This window comes from Micropterus salmoides, unplaced genomic scaffold (assembly GCF_014851395.1).
Source record: "Micropterus salmoides isolate LMB-PRFRI ecotype aquatic unplaced genomic scaffold, ASM1485139v1 Ms_hic_scaffold_8, whole genome shotgun sequence".
Lineage (NCBI taxonomy): Eukaryota > Metazoa > Chordata > Actinopteri > Centrarchiformes > Centrarchidae > Micropterus > Micropterus salmoides.
In genome coordinates, this window is record NW_024044570.1 from 35606640 (window position 1) to 35626608 (window position 19969).

Here is a 19969-nt window from a genome sequence, read left to right on the forward strand (position 1 = left end):
TTATTTTCATCTTGTAAATGGTACAAGGCGAGTGGAATAAGAATGCAACATTGTCTTTTATTCAGATAGAGACAGAATATAAGCTCTGTGTAATAACCACATTTTCTGTCTTGAGCGCTTATGTGTGCGTTCAGGCGACAGCAGGTGCTAGACAAATGCGTCCCATGTGGGAAAAGAAGTTTATCACTTGCTGGATTCAGCATCAGTGTCATTAATCATTTCCAAACAACCTCCATTTTTATTAGACAGAAGCGTTCATTCATTCACTTGCTGTCTTCTTGTGGGCACTGTGGCAGTTGCCAGAAATATATTAAAGAAGTAGGCACTCGCCTTCTGGCAAATACCGCAAGGGTGGGTATTGGGACGGACCTCAGGAGGTTTCAGTGACTGTCAGTTTGGAAAATACAGTTTAAATTGAAAAAATGTAAGTGGACAGATGAACTTTATCAGGATTCACACTGAATAAATGTCAACGTTTTGGCAAAAGAAATGTGACTGTGACCATACAGCCAGGTCACAATCTGAAAGTGATGCTGTGATAAAGTAAAGCTGGGCTTAGAGCAGCGCTGCACACAGTAATTAAAAGTAAAAAAAAAGCTAAGACTGTAAGAGCTGGTGAACAGCTGAGAGATTAGTTTGGTAAAACATTCAAAAAATTTGATTCAGTCCTCTACCATACAGCATTTTATTTACAGCGTGTGTGTGTGTGTTTGTGAGGGTGTGTGTTTGTGATGAAGGCGGTTCCCATGTTCAGGTGTGTTCCCTGAAGTTAAAGCCAACCTGTGCATGCTGACTGAAAGGACCGATTTATTCAGCTGCTGTGAAGCTCCAGTCCCCTTTCCTCAGCATTCAGACACCTCCCACACACACACACGCACGCACACACACACGCTGGCAACATGTTTTTAAAGTCTTGCCACATCACGTACTGGCTTGGAAAGAAATACGATGGATACAGTGAAATAATGAAGCTTTTCATCAAGAGGTCCTAGAAAGTAGTCTTCATCCAGTTCAAGTAAGTCCCCGCTCATGGATGTGGGCATTTATAAAGTGGTGCTGGTGGAAAATAAGACTAAATGTCTAAAGCCCACCTAGATCCAGCAGCCCCTAGCAGTGCAGTGCTCATTACATTAAAGCTCTTGATGGCATGAACAACACACTGGGTATGCCATTCAGTTGTAGATTAGATTTCTAAAACTGTGGCTCTGTAACACCCCAGAGTGGCAGCATTACATGAATTCTTTGTGTACAGCAGAACAAACAGAAGCAGGTACTGCAACATCAAGGTATATTTGAAAAATCACTTACTGTGTTACAGTTACTTCGTCATCTCAGCCAGGCATAAAACCACATTTGTAATATTTTTCATTTCCGGTGTTTCCACTTGGGTTTTTTATGTACAAACTGAATATTTTAACTTAAAACATTTACCTGTTTACTTTCACTGACACAAGGGAGATTATAAAAAAAAGAGAAAAAAAAGAGGTTGATCACTACCACCTGTTTCTGTACAGATTACCTTGCCTTTGTATTTTAGACCTTTGATGTTAATGTCTAGTCCAATTCATTCTTGAAAAAAAAATAAACATACAGTACAGTTAGAACAAAAGATCAGAATATTGAAACAGATGGCTTGGGGTAAATGTCAGTGCTGTCATTTAAATAATGGAGACATTCCCTGTTTGGTATGAATGGGAGGATTGTGTCCAAAACAGGAAGCTTTTTTTAATGTCTTAGGAAAGTTCCAGTATCCTGTGATGCACAGAGATGGAAACAGCAGAAGATCAAGAAACAAGGCCCCTTAAATTGCTGGTTGACAGTCAGAAAGGCCAGCCGAGCCCAAACACATTTTACCTTTCAATGGATGTGTCCGTTTTTAAAGTTTCAAGTTTAAACCTATACAGCCCGCTCAAAATAATATAACACAAAGAGGAAATGTCCACTGTGCAAAGCAAAAAGACAGCTGTGTGTCACACTTGACAAATGTGCTACGTGTTTAGTTTATGAAATATTTTTTAGAAACTGAATCGGATATATTTAAAAACATGAAAAAAAAAGAAGAGTGAAAGCAAAGCTCTCAAGTCACTCACTTAAGAAGAAATGTCTTTGGTCTTCACACTGTTGTAAAGGACACGGTAAGAGAATAGTGTCCAGAACCATATAAAAATATCTGAAACACAGAATGACACTTAAAACCCACTGGTAGCTGTAAACTCAGAATTGGACCACGATGCACTACAATAATTAGTTACTCATTTGAAAGTACTCAACCACACCAAAAACACACAGGAAATGTTGGATTGTCCGTTCTGGTAAATCATAGCTGCTCCACAAAATACTGCTGGAGAAGATGACTGTGCTGTTCACAGCTGATGGGAGGGTCGCGCTTTCCATCATGGGACAAACAGATAAGGAACAATTTGTTAATGAGTGAGTCCTTATCAAGTTTGATGGAGTAGCTAATGATCAGGTAATGAAGAAAGAAGAGTTAGGAATAAATCAGGACTGACGATTATTGACAAATCATTAACACGCTAACATAATTTCTGTTCCTTGTTAGTAGGAGTCGGCAGCCTTCAAGTACCTTCAAGACGTCTTCCCTAAGCTGTCTGAGGCAAAGGCGGCGTATACATACATGTTAATTTGGATTAATATGTTGTTTTTTCTGACTTTATGTGAACAAAAAGACACACATTTGCCTGTTTTCTCATTGGAAATAGGTACATTCATCATCACTGTCCTGGTCACAAAACAAAGTTTGTGGGGAATAATTGCCATTTTCTATACCTTTGAGGCATAGGCAATTAGGAAATACCACTTACTACACAGGAACAAAAACGCATTTGTTAAAACATGTAATCATTACTTCCCTAACAATCCCTAATGGAGGACTATAATAATGAGTTACTAGAGAACAGATATTAATAAATCATTGTGAAGTGATTAGTTCATGAATTTCTGTGAATCGATCATACTGACCACTGTCATACAGTGAGACATGGCTTAGGGGTTGCACTGTTGCACAAAAGATGTACCATCTCAGAGAATGAGAGTAAAGTTGATTAAACTATATCACCGTGTTCCGAGTCTCATTTTATCAGGCTGCTGGAGGCAAACTTTCTTCACGTCGTTGCTGATTAACTCAGTACACCACTCAGTAAGCTGCACCGCTTTACTTGAAGGGACACAAAAAGAGTAAGTAATCATAAGACACTGATGAAGTATTGAGGGACTACTTAGTAACTTCTTTGTGTTATGTATCACTTTATTTGGGGGCACACAAAAACAGTAAGTGATGTTTAAGTAATTAGTAATGAATGAGTCATTGCAAGTTTTGTGCCGCTCACCGGCTGGTTCAGAGTCAATCAGGAGTGACTCATGAAGAAAGTCGTCAGTATGATCGATTCACAGATATTCAGGAACTGATTCATTAATATCAGATCTCCCAGTCTGTTCTCTAATAACTCATTGTTCTTCTTATTTTTAGGGAAGTACCTATTAAGGATTCATCCATAATCAAGTGATTCCTGATTTGTTCCTCGCTCATTTTCAGTTAAGGTTCAGTGTGTAAGTGTGTTTGCTGACATCTCATGGTGCGGGTTGTGAATTACAACCGAATTGCTCACTCACCCCTCGCCCCTCCCTTTGCAAGTGTGTAGGAGAAGCTACGGTGGGCGACACGCTCTGTCGGCTCCTGTGCTAAATAATACGTGCTCCAATTTCACATCTCTTCTTACTTCTAATGAACCAGACAAGTACTACTACTTCTTCTTTGTACATAGTCAACGTAGTGACTAAACGCTCTCTGTAGAGCAGTTTGTCCATTTGGGCTACTGTAGAAACATGGCGGCACAACATTGCAACATCCATGTAAGAGGACCCGCGGTTATGTAGATAGAAATAGTTCATTCTAAGGTAATAAAAACATAAAGGTCTTTATACACCACTGAAAATATAGTTATGGATATTTTATTACATTTCTGTCGATAGATCCTCCTAAATATCACACAATGGTACTTTTAACTAATCATTAGCTAATCTATAAACATGATTAGGAGTTACTCATTACCTAATTGTTCCCTAGCAGTTAGTTCCTCATTCATTACTCATTCGTTCTATGGTAACTATTCAGAATGTTGTGTCCCGCATTATAAAGTGTAACCTAGGAGGTGGTGATGGAGCAGTGGATAATACACATGCCTTTGGTCTGAGAGACCTGGGTTCAATCCCCTAATTTGGCACATCCACCAATGTGTCCCTGAGCAAGACACTTAACCCCTCGTGAAGGCGTGTGACCTCTGACACAGATAGCAATTTTAAGTCAATTTGGATAAAAGCGTCAGCGAAACGAATAAATGTAATGTCAATCTATGAGAGTATCTTAAAGCTGAGCTCAGTCTCTGTAGACATTCACACCACTACATCTAATTGCAAGTAGTGTGACAGGAGAACTTGTCACATTCTCTGTATTTTCTGAACAATGGCTCATTTCAACAGAGGTCTTTGTCATAATATGGTATCTTGGTTTCAAGTCTATCTCGATACAGTACTCACATGCTCATATGCACATTGATGGAGTTTTAAGTCACTGAAATCATTCCCTTTGTTCATACTGGCTGTGTAACAATACATTTATAATGTACTAATCTGTAAGAGATGGAGAAAGTATCCCCAGAAGTATCCCTTAGCTGTGGCTCACAAAGTTTAAAAGAGGGAATTTTGTACTGGGAAATACGGTCAATCTGCTGTTAGGCAGTATGTAATGTGATTACTTTATCATCAGTCATCGAGGCTAAGGTAGCAGCCAGATGGTCAGTGAACCTCTCCAAATTGTAAGGTGCTTCTCAAACCACATTGGATTGTATCTATTTCTACGTATGGGTGTAAAGGCTTTAGAGTTGTTTCATGGCATGTTTGACGCAGCTGGGCTGAATCACCAAAGTAATGTAAAACATTAGTTTTGCTGCTGAGTAATTAGTAAAGTAACGTAATGTGCTTTTTCAATGAGTAATGTGTAAAACTTGATTATAATTTTCAAGAAACTGGACCAATGCTGTTCATGTTAACTGGCTGAACTTTAGAATGCATTTTTACACAGAGCGAGTACTGTGGATTTTGTACCCCAGTGTTTACAATTTAGCCAGTATGAAGAGGAGGAAGCATTTCAGCAACCTTTCAATGCACATATAGCATGTGAGTATTGTATTAAGACACAGAACACAAACCCAATTTCTACATGAATTTTGCCAGACTGTTTGTGCAGTCAGTGTTTATTGTTGACAGAGTAGATGTACCAACTGGACATTCCTTAGCTGTAGCTAGCTAGGAACTCATGCACAAACTGTGTATGGAGTGGAGTGCGTGTGTTTGTGTGTCACCTCTGACGCTCTCCCTTTTCTACAACGGCGTATTAGGGCCATTGTAGAATGAAATGAATTACGGAGCAAGGGGGTAATATTCTAATATTCTATTTCAGTCATTAATCAAACAAGACAATAGTCAATGCAGACTTAAGAGAAGTGGGCTTTTAGACAGTTAGGCTGCAACAAAGCACGTCTTAGTCATTTAAAAATGTCTGCAGTTCTTCCCCAATTTTGTATGCTTTTGGTCTTTGAACAGAAGGAAGTATTTCATAATACTGGTTGGTGAAAGTTAGATGTGACAGCTGTTGTTATTATCATCTGCATATCCTGCCTTTAACACATCTCTAAAACAGTATTTACCAAGTTTTTCTCTTGTAAACCTGTGACTTTAATCTCAGAGAATAGTCAAGTGTTTTCTTGTACATTTGGGAGTTTTACCTCTTAATTTACCACTTTAATCTCAGATTAAGGATGTTTTTTTTTACAAAGTAGATTTAAAATAGATTTTAAAAAGCACACATTTTTATACTCAAGTTGACACATTTTCAATCTATACCTACATTTGCGCCACCTTCACAAATTTACCTTTATTTGTGCAAGGCAACGGCACCACTGTTGTACTTTGCTTTCTGTCTGAACACCTTTAAAGTACACTCCAATGTCTAAATCAACATGAGATTCCCTCTTCTTATCTAAAATAGAGGTGATCTGACTCATTTGGGACAATTGTCTTGCTATTTATTTATTGTTTATCATAGTTCCATCACAATTCATCCCATCTCATGTTTATTAAAATGGACACGAAAACCACACAAGACCTTTATGTATCTAAGTCTTATTTTCCAGTTTGGTGCTTTAAATTCAGTCAAAGCACCGTACTGCACCCTTTCATCACAGTTATACAGCTAACCTATAAACTACCTAATGTTCTTCTATTACTTTATAAACTGGGTCAGTTTGGTTTGGTTTTTCAATGTGAAGCACCATTGAACATGATATAAATGGGAGAGCTGTATGGATCCAGTCATCTTGAAGTCTCCTCCAACTGGATTAGAATCCTGCTGCTGAGATTTCAGATTCACTTTTTTAGCACCAGTGATGAAGAAGTGTTTGTGTTCCTGGTTCACAGCTGGTCACTCGAGCAGTTCACAAGGTCAACGGAGACCCTGCTAGAATCACGCTGCAGTGAAACCCAGCACAAATGTCCTACCAGTGCCTCTGGTAACAGGTTTATGCCTCCGCATATGGCAAGTGATACTGCTCTTCCCTCTTGTTACACCGTTTGGCTACAATTGCCAGGTAGAGCACCAGCAGAATGATCCAGTAGCAGGAGTAGAGTATCGTCCCTGCTATCAACAAAGCTTTCTCTGTCTCACTGAATGGCTCCTGTGTTTCACAGTAGATTGTATACACCACACCTCCGAGCAGTACCATAGCCCACACTGTGACAGGCACAGCACCGATTAAGTTAACCACGATCTTCCTGCGGCCTGAAGTGCCCCATCCAGCCTTGTTGATGGTGAGCAAGGCAAATATTTTGGCAGGAAGCAAGCTGGACATGTAGAGCAGAGAGTAGAGTGACATGAAGATCATGACCAGGCTGCCACGCAGGAAACAGGCGTAGGTGGCCTTCACCATCCCAACCAGCTGGACGGTCAGTAAGAAGAGCAGGATGTTCCACAGCCTTCCACGGTAGAACAGATGGATGACCGTGGCAACCAAGAAGAAGGGGAAGAAGCCAGTGACCACAGACTCATAAGTCATCCAGAGGCTGTGCTTGTGGAACCACAGGGCGTTGTAGAGCCACTCACGGAAGTAAGACTTGCTCCATCGAGTCTGCTGGTTGAGCCAACGCAGATACTGGGTCGGCGTCTCAGTCTGGCACTGCGATCGCGCCGTGAACTTTGTCCTGTAGCCAAAGCTCAGCACTCGATTGGTGAGGTGGCGGTCGTCACCGAAGCTGCACTTAGAGCCTAGAAAGGTCTGATGGTACCAGGGCTCCAGGAAGCGCTGGAGCAAGGAGTTCCTGTACATCCCCAGAGGGCCGCTGATACACTGAACGCATCCAAAGTAGGACTGGCAGGCCCGTTCAACGTTGAAGGCCATCCAGTACCGCACGCTGCTGAGGAAGGAGATCCACGAATCGTACTTGTTAAGGATCTGGAAGACAGATAGAGATATTATTCAGAAAAGGTCAAGTTGTCGTGTTTTAGTGAGCTTTCAGTCACCTGCCTCGGTGGCCCTAGAGTTTGTATATTAAAGCTGGGGTAGGCACTTTATTTCAGAAGCATTTTTTAATTTTTATTGCAATTCTCTTTACTTCCTGATAGAAATCAATAAATTAATGCTCTGACACAAAGGTAAAAACAATTCAGTATCAGTGGCTGTCACAGGACTGTTAATAAGCAGGCCTGCCTACCTGCCTCGACTCATTGCACTTGAAAATGTGTTTTGGGGGAATGGCTTTCCTGAAGGGAGGGGGTGGGATTCTTTCAGTTGGATACTTTCACAATCTAACTGTCCCTTGCTGGCAATTCGAAAGTTGCATACCCCAGCTTTAATTTTTAATCAAAACAGTTTAGTCTTGGGCCTTCATTGTATTTGTCATGACTTTAACGTATTGTATTTTACCTGCACGTCTCCACCGACCCCTCCCACCATCGGATCTTCCTCTAGAATCTTAAGCATTTCTATGGTACATGCTGGATCTAGAACTGTGTCGGAGTCACACACCTGAAAAGGCATATAATAAACACAGGGTACAGCAATGCTGAGGGTCACACACATACTCAAAGATATTACAACCATTAAGGCTGCAGGTAGTGCAGAAACACTGAGTGGTGTTAACGCTAAAATCCATGAGAAAAATGAGATCCTGCTGACAGATCGTAGCTGCTTCATTGTAACTGCACAGATTTGACCCACAACAAGACACACTGGGCGTGCAACAGCTGGCTATGAAGAGTGAGTTGGTTGTCAAACATAGGTCCATCAGTTTGGAATGCAAGTAAGTAAATGTTTATTTTCACTTGACTTGGGTGGCTTTTGGGTGAGACACAGATGTTTACATTGTAGTTTTAAAATGTATATTGCCTGTATTGTTTAAATTTAGGATTAGAACCAGTCTTAAAATGTGGTTTAAGGTTATGCTTGTCTATGGAGACTTAACGTAGCGAGGGGATTTAACATTTACCTTATACCTTGTACCTTAAAGTACATTAGGCACTAGTCTAACCAATTTGAATGTCACTGGCTCTTACGAATACTGACTTACAAATGCACATTTACCTTATGAATACAATGTTCAGTTTCCTGTTTTAAATCAATTTTATTCAGAGGAATACTGACATCAGTATGCGCCCGCAGAGAAGCAGTGCAGATATCAAATCCGCAATTCAGCTGACTTCAATTATATCTGGTTGGAGCGTGCAGATGAATATAAATAGGCCTCCATGGATGGCTTTGTATAATATCATTCTTTTTAGCTACTTCTACACACATTCACCACCATGTTCACAGTGTGATACATATTTGTTGGAAATGTTTTAGTGTGGGGCCAGCTGGCAAACACCTCTCAATGTAAGGAAATATTCTGGGAGATTGAAAATACTCAGAAGTCACTACAGTAACTAAACAGAACAACAATAAGGGACGGATGGACAATACTACATAATGGGCCAACAGTGGGTGTTTCTTCACTCTGACGGTGTTTGTTTGATTTTGTCACCTTTATGGAAGAAGATTGGAGCCATGAGAAATCATTTGGGTGCTGACTTGAATCAGGAAATGTCTTTATTTGTCAAGTACAATTTACAGTGTTTTTACTCACGTCTTAGACTTTGAATGTTGCCTGTTTTTAGCCATGCTAGCGGCGTAGCTTAAGGGATTAGTGTCGGCCTGTCACTTTGGCAACTACTGGATGGATGAAAGTTTGTACAGACATACATTGTCCCCAGAGGATGTATCCAAAACAATTTAACATTTTAATTCCACCTTTGATAAAAATTGGCAATCAAAGCTTGCGGTGTTGTAGTTTCAGTGCCTTCTACTTATGTATGTCAAGTCTCTAACATGACTGACAGTGAGTAGGAACTGCTACCTATGTGGGAGAAAATCTGTAAAGATGTTAGAATCCATCAACAAGCGATTCGACGTGCTAGAACACTTGCAAACTCACAACATGCATTTGGTGAGAGAACGACCGCCAGCCTCTGATTATGATGGGTATTGATGTTTTGGAAAAATGTCTTTCAGACATGAAAAGTTTTAGGACAGATTACAAATTACCTGAAAAGATGTTAACAATGGAATAATATGAAGTTAGCAGTAGGGTAAAGGTTATTTTTTCAGACTTGACAAAGCTCCTCCAGAACCACACAATACATTATACAAGTGACTAGCAGTGTAGGTCTTAACATCAACTCTTACACTTAAATTACATTTTTCACATGGTCCTAATCCTTTTCTGTATTCTTTTAACGCAGAAGTACTCACATACTATCTGTGTTTGTGGCTCTTACCTGCACATAATCCACACTGTCCCCCAGTGCTTTAAAGGCAGTGTACATCACCTCTCTTTTCCCTCCCCACTCCTGCATGATGCAGGAGAAGCGGCAGCCGCTGACCAGTCGAGCCACTCTTGCTGCCTCCTCCATGTGCACCGTGCTCCTCCCTCCACCTCTGACACCTACTCCTCCACTTCCATCACTGTGGTAGTTCCCCTTCCACACCATACTGCCAGCCTGGTCAGCCCCGCCCATCACCTCCTGGAAAATGTCCATCATGTAGCGGTCCTCGGGCCGGTTCCCATCCACAACCAGCACCACCTTCAGGCCAGGGAAGGAGATTCGGCGGACACTGCGCAGGCACTTCCTCAGGTAGTCTGGGTCCTCCTGGTAGGCAGCGATGCAGAGGGCCACGGAGCGTCGGAGGTGCTGAGGCCGGGCGGGGCTCCTCATCCGCCGATGTTCCAGGAAGGCAAAAAGGCTCTGGAGGAAGAGGTGGAGGGAGAGGAAGGCACCATAGAGGCCAAAGGAGAGGTGGTGCTGCTCAGTGTGGATGAACTGGTAGCCTTCACAACAAAGAAACAGTTCAAAACAAACATGACCATCACTTGTTTGGATTCTCATGTACGTGCTTCTCTGTGCATAATATTGAAATTCACAAGTTAACCTGTGACATAGGCCAGCAGGATGGTGAAGAGGACCACCGCAGCAAAAAGGGTGGTGACCACGATGTTCAGCGCATTCCTGCAGCGAGAGGGCATCTGGAGGTGGAGGAGGATGTGAGGTAGTAGGTCAAGGTGAGAATCAGAAAGCAAGATGAGACGGGTTCGGCCACAGGTTGAGGCATTTGTGGAACGATGATGGGGGAAATGAGAAGGAGGACAAAATGTTACAGAGGAGGGAGAGGGAGAAGACACAAGGGAGAGAGAGATATCATTTGCACGTGGGTAAACTGTGCTTGAATTGAACTTGAGCATGTCCTTCCGTACAATGAAGGGGCAGTATAACCACAGGCATGTCAGGTGAGACACAGCGTGGGACCTCTGGACTCTTACTGAAGGCTGTGACACAGAGAGCTTGCAACTCCTCATTAGTGCCATTTCCTGCTTTTTCTGTAAAACCTTTCATCAGCCACCGTCAGCTGAAAAGACACCAGCAACAGTCACTGACATCATAGACACACTGCCTGCCCAGTGTAGCACTGGTTTACAGCTACTACTACTACAAGTACGTCTCAACTCATGCTGCAATTAGTAGTACTACTGGTAAAACTACTATTAATAATAATAATAATAATAACACCACCAGTGTTATGGCTGTGGCTTTTATGACTACTACTATCCCTGCTGTAATTAGCACTAAAGCTACTACTATTGCTGATACTATTACTATTATTAGTACCGTTACTAAGATTACTACTAGATTTACTACTACTATTGTTGCTGCTATTACTACTACTATTACTCCTGCTACTATAGTACTACTAAACCTATTAATACTTCTATTGCTGCTTTTATAACTACTACTGTTCTACTACTGCTGCTACATATAAGGAATGGTATCACCGCTACTAATACCAGTACTACTACTATCATTACCATCATTACTACCTCTAGTAGAATTCTACTGCTTCTACGTCTACCTTATTATAACTATGCAAGCACATACAGCACTGAATACTACTTTGTCAAAGAGTACTTGGCTTAGATTTGATGGGCATTCGACTTACAGTTGAACACTACCTGCCGGTCTGTTCTCCTCTCCCTCCTCTTCCACTCTCCTTCCTCTCACCCCTCCTTCCACCAGCCCCTCTGGGGCTCCCTTCTTCCCTCTCTCTGGGTTAATAGCTCTAATTAAAGGCCAGCGAGGGTTTGGCTAGTGCTCAGGACCAGTCGAAACGGAGGAACAATTCTGTCCTTTCATTCATGAAATTACCTCACGGCCCCCCCCCTCTCACCCCACCTGGCCAAGTCCATGTTAGAGAGACAGACGGATATTTATATTATTACATACAGCTCTGTGAGACACACGGGCACAGGCAAATTTATCCTCCCCTCTGAGTGGCTGTTCAGATTTACTAATAATTAATTAATTCTAATAGTTAGTTAATTCTGTAGCATCATTCAAAATGATGAAAAATCCAACACATACAGTAAAATGTAAAACCTTAAGTGTTTCAGAGGTTCAGTGCAATCTTAAAGGATTGGTTGACTTACAAATTAATTAAATGACTATCTGAATTGGTTTGACCAGGTTTTAAGAAGTCTTTGAGATCTCTGCTTCGACCTCAATATAATAGAGGTGGCTGGAATTGAATTTGTGTTGTTACAAAGCACTGACAAATTGTATTTAAAACAATTAAAAGAAGCATCTCTTTTCAGAAACAGTGTCCCCTTTTTCTTTAGAGGCAGGAGGTTGTACATTGCCTTGTATGTGCTTTTGGGATATGTATCCCATTTTTGCCTCTGAGGGCCACAGAGAAAAGAACTTCTGCTTGATATGTGATCCATGGTGGATTATACAGGCTGAAGCAGCGTGGTGTGAATGCCCCGGGGCCACAGGCCAGATAACAAGCATGGCCTGCTTGATTAGAGGGCCACAGTCACCAGGCCAGGAGCTGGGATTAGTCAGGCAACTGGGGGGGACAGGTGCAATTAGCCCCAAGGTTACATCTGCCAGGCTATCCTGGCTGCAGCACAATGATAACTCTGTTTTATAGGATGAATGTTGGATGCTCAAAAAATACTAGTGATCACCAGTAAAATGAAAAATGAAAGCACTCATTATTTGTGTAAAATGTACTGACCACCTTTCAGTCAAATAAAAGTAGTCAGAATTAAAGGTTTATTCTTTATATGCTTTCTGCATTACTTTCCTCTGAACAGCACAATGAAGCAGAACAATTGCGAAAGTATAAAAATAATTCTCTACCAGTTTATATTCTTCAAGTTTGATTTCAATCCCTCTGGAAAAAATTCACATTTCTGAAGGAAGTGCTTGCAGAACTCATAGTATAATAATAAAAATAAAGCCGGAAGCTGTGGCTTTATATTTCACACGTGTAACCAGAGAGATGTTGTAGTGATGCTGGCCACTTTCACATAGAATGTGTACATGTGGTTCAAGTCTACATACAGATCCAGATTAGGATGCACCCCAGGTATCTGACTGAATAGGCGGTCCAGGTGTTACTGAATGATGGTTTTGGCTTAGGGACAGGGACTTTTACCCCGCTGAGGGAGAATGAAGGAGGGAGGGGTAGGGGAAATATGTTTGGAAAAAGAGTGGACCAATAGAAGCGGGGAGCGGAGCTGAAGGAGACAGAGATGAAGTATTGAACAGTAACATGCAGAGTTGGTGATAATTCTTTGTGGGCTCGACACTATGAGCAACACCTTTGACACTGCCAAGTTACAAATGGTTTCCATCTTAAAAGGACTGGTATGGGACTACTTCAATATACGCCTTTTTTGTCCAATTCAGTGAATTTCTACTCATAGTCCACTATCTGTCAGCCCTGCCTCTGTAAATAGGAAATAAACAAAGTGACTCGCAACCTGCAACACAGCACTATTCCAGCCACGATCTGTGTGTCAGGTAATGTTAACCTGCCCACAGACATTCAGCTTACTTTCTAGTTTGCCTATAATGAATTCAAATGATGGTATGTTGTCAGTATTCCTGTACAGTCATTTTGGACGACTATGTACATTAAAGGCCAAAATTCAGTGTTCTTTTCCTAGTTACAGTACGTGGAAAGTAAGGGTGTGGAGGTTGGGGTGATGGATGGGGGTGTAGCAAGTTCACCAACTTTCTTGCTGCAGACTTCACAGCAGCAGCTGTAGCGACATGCTAACTAAGTAACTTTTAATTAAGAAAAGTTTAATAACTCTCTATAGAAGTATACCCAGCGGGAGGGCAGACAGAAAGAAGAGACAGAAAGATGACAGAGGCAAACCAGACAAGGATGGAGGAAGTGGGGTGAGCACCCAAGAAGGGAACTATGGTGTCTGTGTTTCTTGGAGAACCGAGTGAGGAGAGGACAGGCTCTACATGTTCATATTGACTGCATTACAAACTTCAATATGTGATAAATGACACCAATTAACACCAATACCAGTTCCCCACAGCCTCACTCACTGCTAATGTGAGTAATGATACCATCAATAAAATTAGTCAAGGTCAAAGCTGAGCAGGGCTGCAAACACAGCTCATTTAAAACAAGCAAAAGCAAAACAAGAGATTAAAAAATACTTTTCATATTACTGTTTGATCTGAATATAATTGAACTGAACTTTCAAAATATGTGTGGGATTTCAGAGTAATTTGCCACTAGAGGGCTCTCTCAGTGCCCCCACTCAGGTTTCTCCAGGGAGTGTAGCACAAAATCCTCTTTTACAGTCCTCATTACATAATGAAGGAAGTGATGTTGCTGAGGGAAATCAAATAAAGTAGTCACAGCTGAAGAGACGTGTGCAAGGAGGCTTTGTCAAGTTTTGAGGCTCTCACAGAATGACCATTCAAAACAAGCGTTAAAAAACAACGTAATCCCAGAAATTGTACTTACAACCTGCTATTGAAATGGGCCCAAACACAGAATCTGGCCCTCCATTCTTATTTAGTGAGGAATAAAGTCAGTCACACATCTATTTAAAGTTTGCTAACAGTAGCCACTTGTAAAGACAAAGCAAGGCTGTCACATCAAAACCTGTGTTGAAATGAGCAAGCTTTTCGTTTGTAATAATATGTTATTTCTTCCTTCAGCGGTTACATCGTCTTGCTGTTGTTTCTAGTGGTGATACACATACCGGTTCACCTTTTTTAGCATATCTACTTCACCAGAGGTCCCACTGTATACAAGTAGCCTGTCAAATACCAGCAGGCGTTTTATAAAAGGCCACCAGACCCGGCAGGTCCAGCATGGCAGTGGTGCCATGGAAAATCAAACAGGCTAGCGTTTTCTTTGGAAAACAGCAGAAGCCTTCAGACAGCCACTCTGAGGCGTTCCTGTCAACCGTTTCCTAACGGTCACCGTCTGCCTCCACAGAAGGAAAAGGCAGAACGTGTAGTACATTCCAGGAGGAAACACAAACACAGTGATAATGTACACCCATTATTTTGCTGTTACTGAGTCATTTTACAACTTCCCCCAGCCAATAAAGCAGAAATGAGCAGCAGCTCTAGGACATCTTTAGTCCTGTTCAAGTGGTTAGTTAACTCACTCACTCTCACACAGACACACTCACAGGATCAGGAAAGAAATTTTCTCTACCTCACACTGCAAGTCTGAACACACTCTTTGTCACTCTCTCAGTATTAATGTTGCTTTATTCCAATTTTTCTAAAACTTTCCATTCTGTCTCTCTTCAGTATGTTTGGTCTCACTTGTGAATACTTTCATTCATTCTTTTTTTCTCAAACATTTACATCTACCTGCCAAATCTGAAGGATTACCCAAATTTGAACCTTACCCTAGCTAATCTTGATCAGATCTTAATCCTAAACTCAAGTGTAAATGCTAAACTAGCACTTTGTAGAACCAGAAAAAGAAGGATTTGTCTCATCGTTCTGTCCTAGTGGGGGCAATTTGTATCACAAACACATAGTCTCTTAGTGCAAAACATATTATTTAAAACCTTACCTTCCTGATCCAGTGGACCCTCTGTCTTCTTCTCCCCCTCAGGACTCCCCCCAGATCTCCGTCCGCCTGGTCCGTCCAGCCCTCTCCTCTCCTCAGCACAGCGCTCTCCTTGTTCTGTCCCCCTCCTTCCACCAGCTCACACTACATCTTTATTCCAGCTTGCTCACTTAATTCAGGAGATCCCACATCCAAAAATACAGCCGGCAGCTTAAACCATCACCCTCCACCACTTCTCTGAGCCAGCCTCCCCACTGCCTGCTCCTCCTCCTCCTCCTCCTCCTCCTCCTCGACCACCTCCTCCCTCGATCTCCCAGGACTATCCCGGGGCATGAAGCCCCCCAGCTGCGATGTGATCAGAGGGGCTCAGCCAGCAGCAGATGCTGATGCAGTCTTACATCTGTAAATTACAGGTTGGAGGCAGCAGCTAGTCTGGTCTCTGCCTCTGGTGCTCTCCATCTCAGCTCCACCATGTGCAAGGTGCCAAAGTGATGGTGAAGGTTATGACTGAGGGCCAAAGTTGGGCGCTCGATCTTGGCGTCGTCCTCAAGTCAGATTTCTTCTTTGCTCCCTGGTAATGAATCATCCCCAGGTTTCCTCAGCCCCTCTTCCTCTGTCCTGTGCTGCAGCATCAACTCGTCTCTGCATCCCCTGTTTGCAGCAGAGCCTAAATCCTTCTCCCCCTCTCCTCCTCTGTCACACTGTCCCGCCTGGCTGGCTGGCAGACCGACACTGCTGCGCTTCTCCTGCACAGCTCCTCTCTCCCTTTCACTTCCCCCCCCGTCTTTGCCGCTTCCCCTCCCTGGACACCACTGCTAGCTCCCTAGCTCTCTGCAATGCAGCCAGCAGCCTCTAATAAGCCTGGGGGCCGTTTTACCGGAGCCCCCACTCCTCTCCACCTCTCTGCCTGACTCAAAGCATCCTTTATGGGCTTATTTATCTACCCTCCCTCCCTCTCCTCTCCTACTGAGGCTGAGCTGCTGACGTTCTGCAGGTTCCACAACCACGGCTGGGCTGGCAGCCTGAGACAAACTGCAGTACGCCTCTGAGAATCACTACAAAGCCACTTCAACACATTTCTTTCGGGTAATAGAGTGCACATTATATGAAACAAACTCTCATAAAGAAATAAGGGTTCATTTTACCACCCTACATTTATAGCCTTTCTCACACTCCTCTCTACAATCTCCTTTCTGGCTCCCTGACTGTGACACATGGTGATATAGTAATTACTGTAATAGACCTCTCATGGCTTCAGCAGCCAAAGGGACTGCACTCCCTCCCTCCCTCCCTCCCTCTCTCACTCTCAGTGGGAAAACAGTCAAACTAACTGTAGGTTTACAAGCTTTGAGACAGATTACCAGAGTTGAACTGAACATAAGCTTCTTTTTTTTTTTGTTTACTAACCAAGTTTGAAACCTGAAAAGAACCGGTACCTTAAAGTTTAGTCATAAAGTTGGGCAGCTCATAAGAGTAGCGTATTAAAAAGAAAGCTTTTAGTCCCTATATGGGTAAAGATCCAAAAATGCTGGATCCTACAATTCCCATAATTCAACTCAACCTCCTCATTGGTCTAGCTGGAATTATGCTTCTACAGAGACACATGTTAATATCTTTGCCTACCAGAAAAGGGTCACAGAGGGCGCAAAGACCTCCAAATTGGTTGAAGATATAAGTTAATGAGTTAAATGTGATTAACTTAAATGTAAGAATCAGTTCAACCACACCACCGTGAACGTTGCTCTATTGTTTCATCCACAGCCAATTAGAAATCTATACCAAAAGCTCCGTTTATTCAAAGCAGAGCAGCTTGGTTAGCTCTGCACTGTCAATATCACATCATGTTTGACAAAACTAACTGTTTTTTTTGTGGCCCAGCTTAAGTATACTAGCCAGTAACACAAGCATATTGCAAGGAACATCAGAAGTGTTAATTAAAGTATCTCTGACCAAACCAAAAACAAATTACTTGATAGACACCCTTGTATTAACAGCCTTCTCTGACAGAAACCTGTCCCTGCTCATTTCAAATACAATATTAATACAAAGAGCTACCAAAAATGTTCCAATGTCAATCTCTGTAATCTTTCGGTGTCTTATCTCTTTCTCTCTAAGTTAGGTTCCAGTCTTGTTCTAAACCAATATCCTTGACCGTCTTTCTTTCATTTTGCCATGTTTAACTTTTCTTCTTTCTTTCTTTTATAACCAGATTTTTGTCCTATTAATCCTATCTGACTTTGTGTATTTTTGGAAGCTAATGGGAATCCAATTAGGATTCTCATTAGCAAACAAGGACATTTGTGTGTGTAATGCTTTAAGCATGACAAGAAAAATTTCCATTCACCTTCATTGTATTGGCAGCAATCTGTGATGGATGTCTCAAACTCTTGGCAAATCAAACTATCTGCATTGCTCCATACCACTAGAGGTAAGTGAGAAACATTTTCTTGTTATTTAGCTGAACCAGCAATTTAGTTCTGTTAAATGTCCCTTTTGATTTGCATAGTTAATGTGTAGACAAAGAAGATAGTAAGGATGTGAATGGGGCAAAGAGCTCTCGAGTTCCAAGATTGCAAATGATGTTTAGGATGATGTTTCCAGCAGTTTCAAATAAGGAACTGACCTTGGTCAAAATGCTGAGTGAATTAAAATCTCTGATCCAAATTAGCATTAGTTTTTCATTTAGCATTTTTGAAATTGAAATGGTTAATTGCAGAAAAAAAAAAAAGGTTGGTGATAAATGACTTAGAGCACAATGTCGGCTATTATTTAAACAACCCTTTGTTTTCCCCAGAGGCACAGCCACCCTTTTTGACCTTCACTGTTAAGAGTATTCTAAGGGAAGGCAGTAGTGTGAAGTTGATTGAGGTGCTGGAAGGCATACATGCTTTGCTAACTTCATTTTGAGTCTCTTGGGATTTTAAAATGACAGCTACAGCTGTGCTTGAAGCTGCAGTGATGTTGCTACGTACGTGTCCTGCACCTCTTACACATTTAAATCAGAAAAGACGCAGTAAACTCACTATGAACGCACTATATTCCTTCTGTGAATACTCTAATGGTAGCATTAGGAACAACAAATCTGTGTTGAAATCCTGCACTATGTGAGCTCCTACAGACACAGTGGTCAGCAGAGTTGACAACGACTACATTTGTGACTGTAAGTGCAATAAAACCTTTGAGTAAAAACCCAATACTACACCTGTTCAACAAGCATAAACATGTAAACCTGTACAAAGTATATATAGTAGCTATAAAGTATATAGATTGTTTGCTGTTTAAACACTATTGCTGCTCTAGAAAACAACATTTTGTTATATTTAAAATATTACATTCTAATCCTGTTCAGAATTTATTCTAGTTAATGTAACATTAATCTGGATTATTTGGTTGTTGTTGTTCTTGTTGTTCTTGTTGGAGAGCAGCAGAGCAGAATATAGCAGAACATGTTTTTGGAAGCCGAATAAGAAGCTTCATCCAAGTCTGGTTCCCCAAGTAAAACATGGCCATTTCCACCACCGGTCAGAGCTGGGGGAGCTGCAGGGTTGGCGATAATTCTCTGCGGATTCATCACTATGATTGACCATTTTTACATTTCACATCCATTATCACCATGTTTAGTGCAGCTTTAAATCAGTGATTCTCTCAAGAGTCAAGATACAGTCAACTTCAGTCTGTGAAACAAACAAAAGGCCTAAGCTGATGGAAAGTTGGCGATTCGGGGGCACTAATAGCTGTAAAGCAAAGACAGCGCAGGTTTGTGTGACACTCTGATTTAGTTCTCCATTTATAGTATGTAGTGAGACATGGACCAAAATAACTGTTCAATGCCTCATTCTCAAAAAATGAAGGCCAATAAACTTGAAAACGTTGGACAATTACCACATACTGTGTGAGCAAAGTGCTGCTGGAAGTATGTGCTTCCAGCGTCAGTCAAATGAACTCATACTTTACTGCAGCTTAGGCCTCGAGCTATGAGATTACTCACCACACTACCTAAAACAAGCTTAACTCTGGATTAGTATTAGTATATATTATTGCTCAGTTTTCTACACATGTATCACCAGCATGTTTAAAATGCTGGATGGATCATACAGATCCATCCAGCATTTTAACCAGTTTCTTTAAAGGCTGTCGTTTCTTTGTTGGAAATTCTTTGTAACACGCAAATGATACATTAGACTGTGTTGAAAATCTCCCAGCAAATTATCCAATTATTTTGTGGCGCTGACAGAAAAAAATACAGAACCTCCTCAGTAAACACAGGTGGCGGTGCTGTGGCCTGCGTCTCCGTTTCTACACTGCCACAGTGACACCATGACTCTGCGTCGGGGGAAATATCCAGGGGTTGCAAACAAGGCTGAAGCACCTTAAGTGTGCTGGCTGTATGTTCACACAGACAGAGAAGGTCATGCCTCATACAGTGTTAGCCTATTGCTCTATGGATGAACAAAAAGAGGAAT

The 19969-nt window shown here is 41.7% G+C and overlaps 1 protein-coding gene across 1 annotated transcript; it reads right to left on the reverse strand.

Annotated features, from left to right (window-relative positions):
- Positions 1-1029: 1029 nt before the first annotated feature.
- Positions 1030-15690, reverse strand: has3 (hyaluronan synthase 3). The gene is made up of 5 exons (XM_038705723.1): positions 15510-15690; positions 10536-10629; positions 9884-10434; positions 7995-8096; positions 1030-7523 (listed from the first exon to the last, which is right to left on the reverse strand). The coding sequence occupies exons 2-5, from the start codon at positions 10627-10629 to the stop codon at positions 6594-6596; spliced, it is 1677 nt and encodes a 558-aa protein (XP_038561651.1). The 5' UTR covers positions 15510-15690; the 3' UTR covers positions 1030-6593.
- Positions 15691-19969: the final 4279 nt, after the last annotated feature.

Coding starts and splice junctions, on each gene's coding strand:
- has3 (XM_038705723.1), bottom strand. CDS start 10,629: ATGCCCTCTCGCTGCAGGAATGCGCTGAACATCGTGGTCACCACCCTT. Junction 10,435..10,535: donor CCTGCTGGCCTATGTCACAG/GTTAACTTGTGA, acceptor TTTGTTGTGAAG/GCTACCAGTTCATCCACACT. Junction 7,524..7,994: donor GGGTCGGTGGAGACGTGCAG/GTAAAATACAAT, acceptor TCTGTCTTCCAG/ATCCTTAACAAGTACGATTC.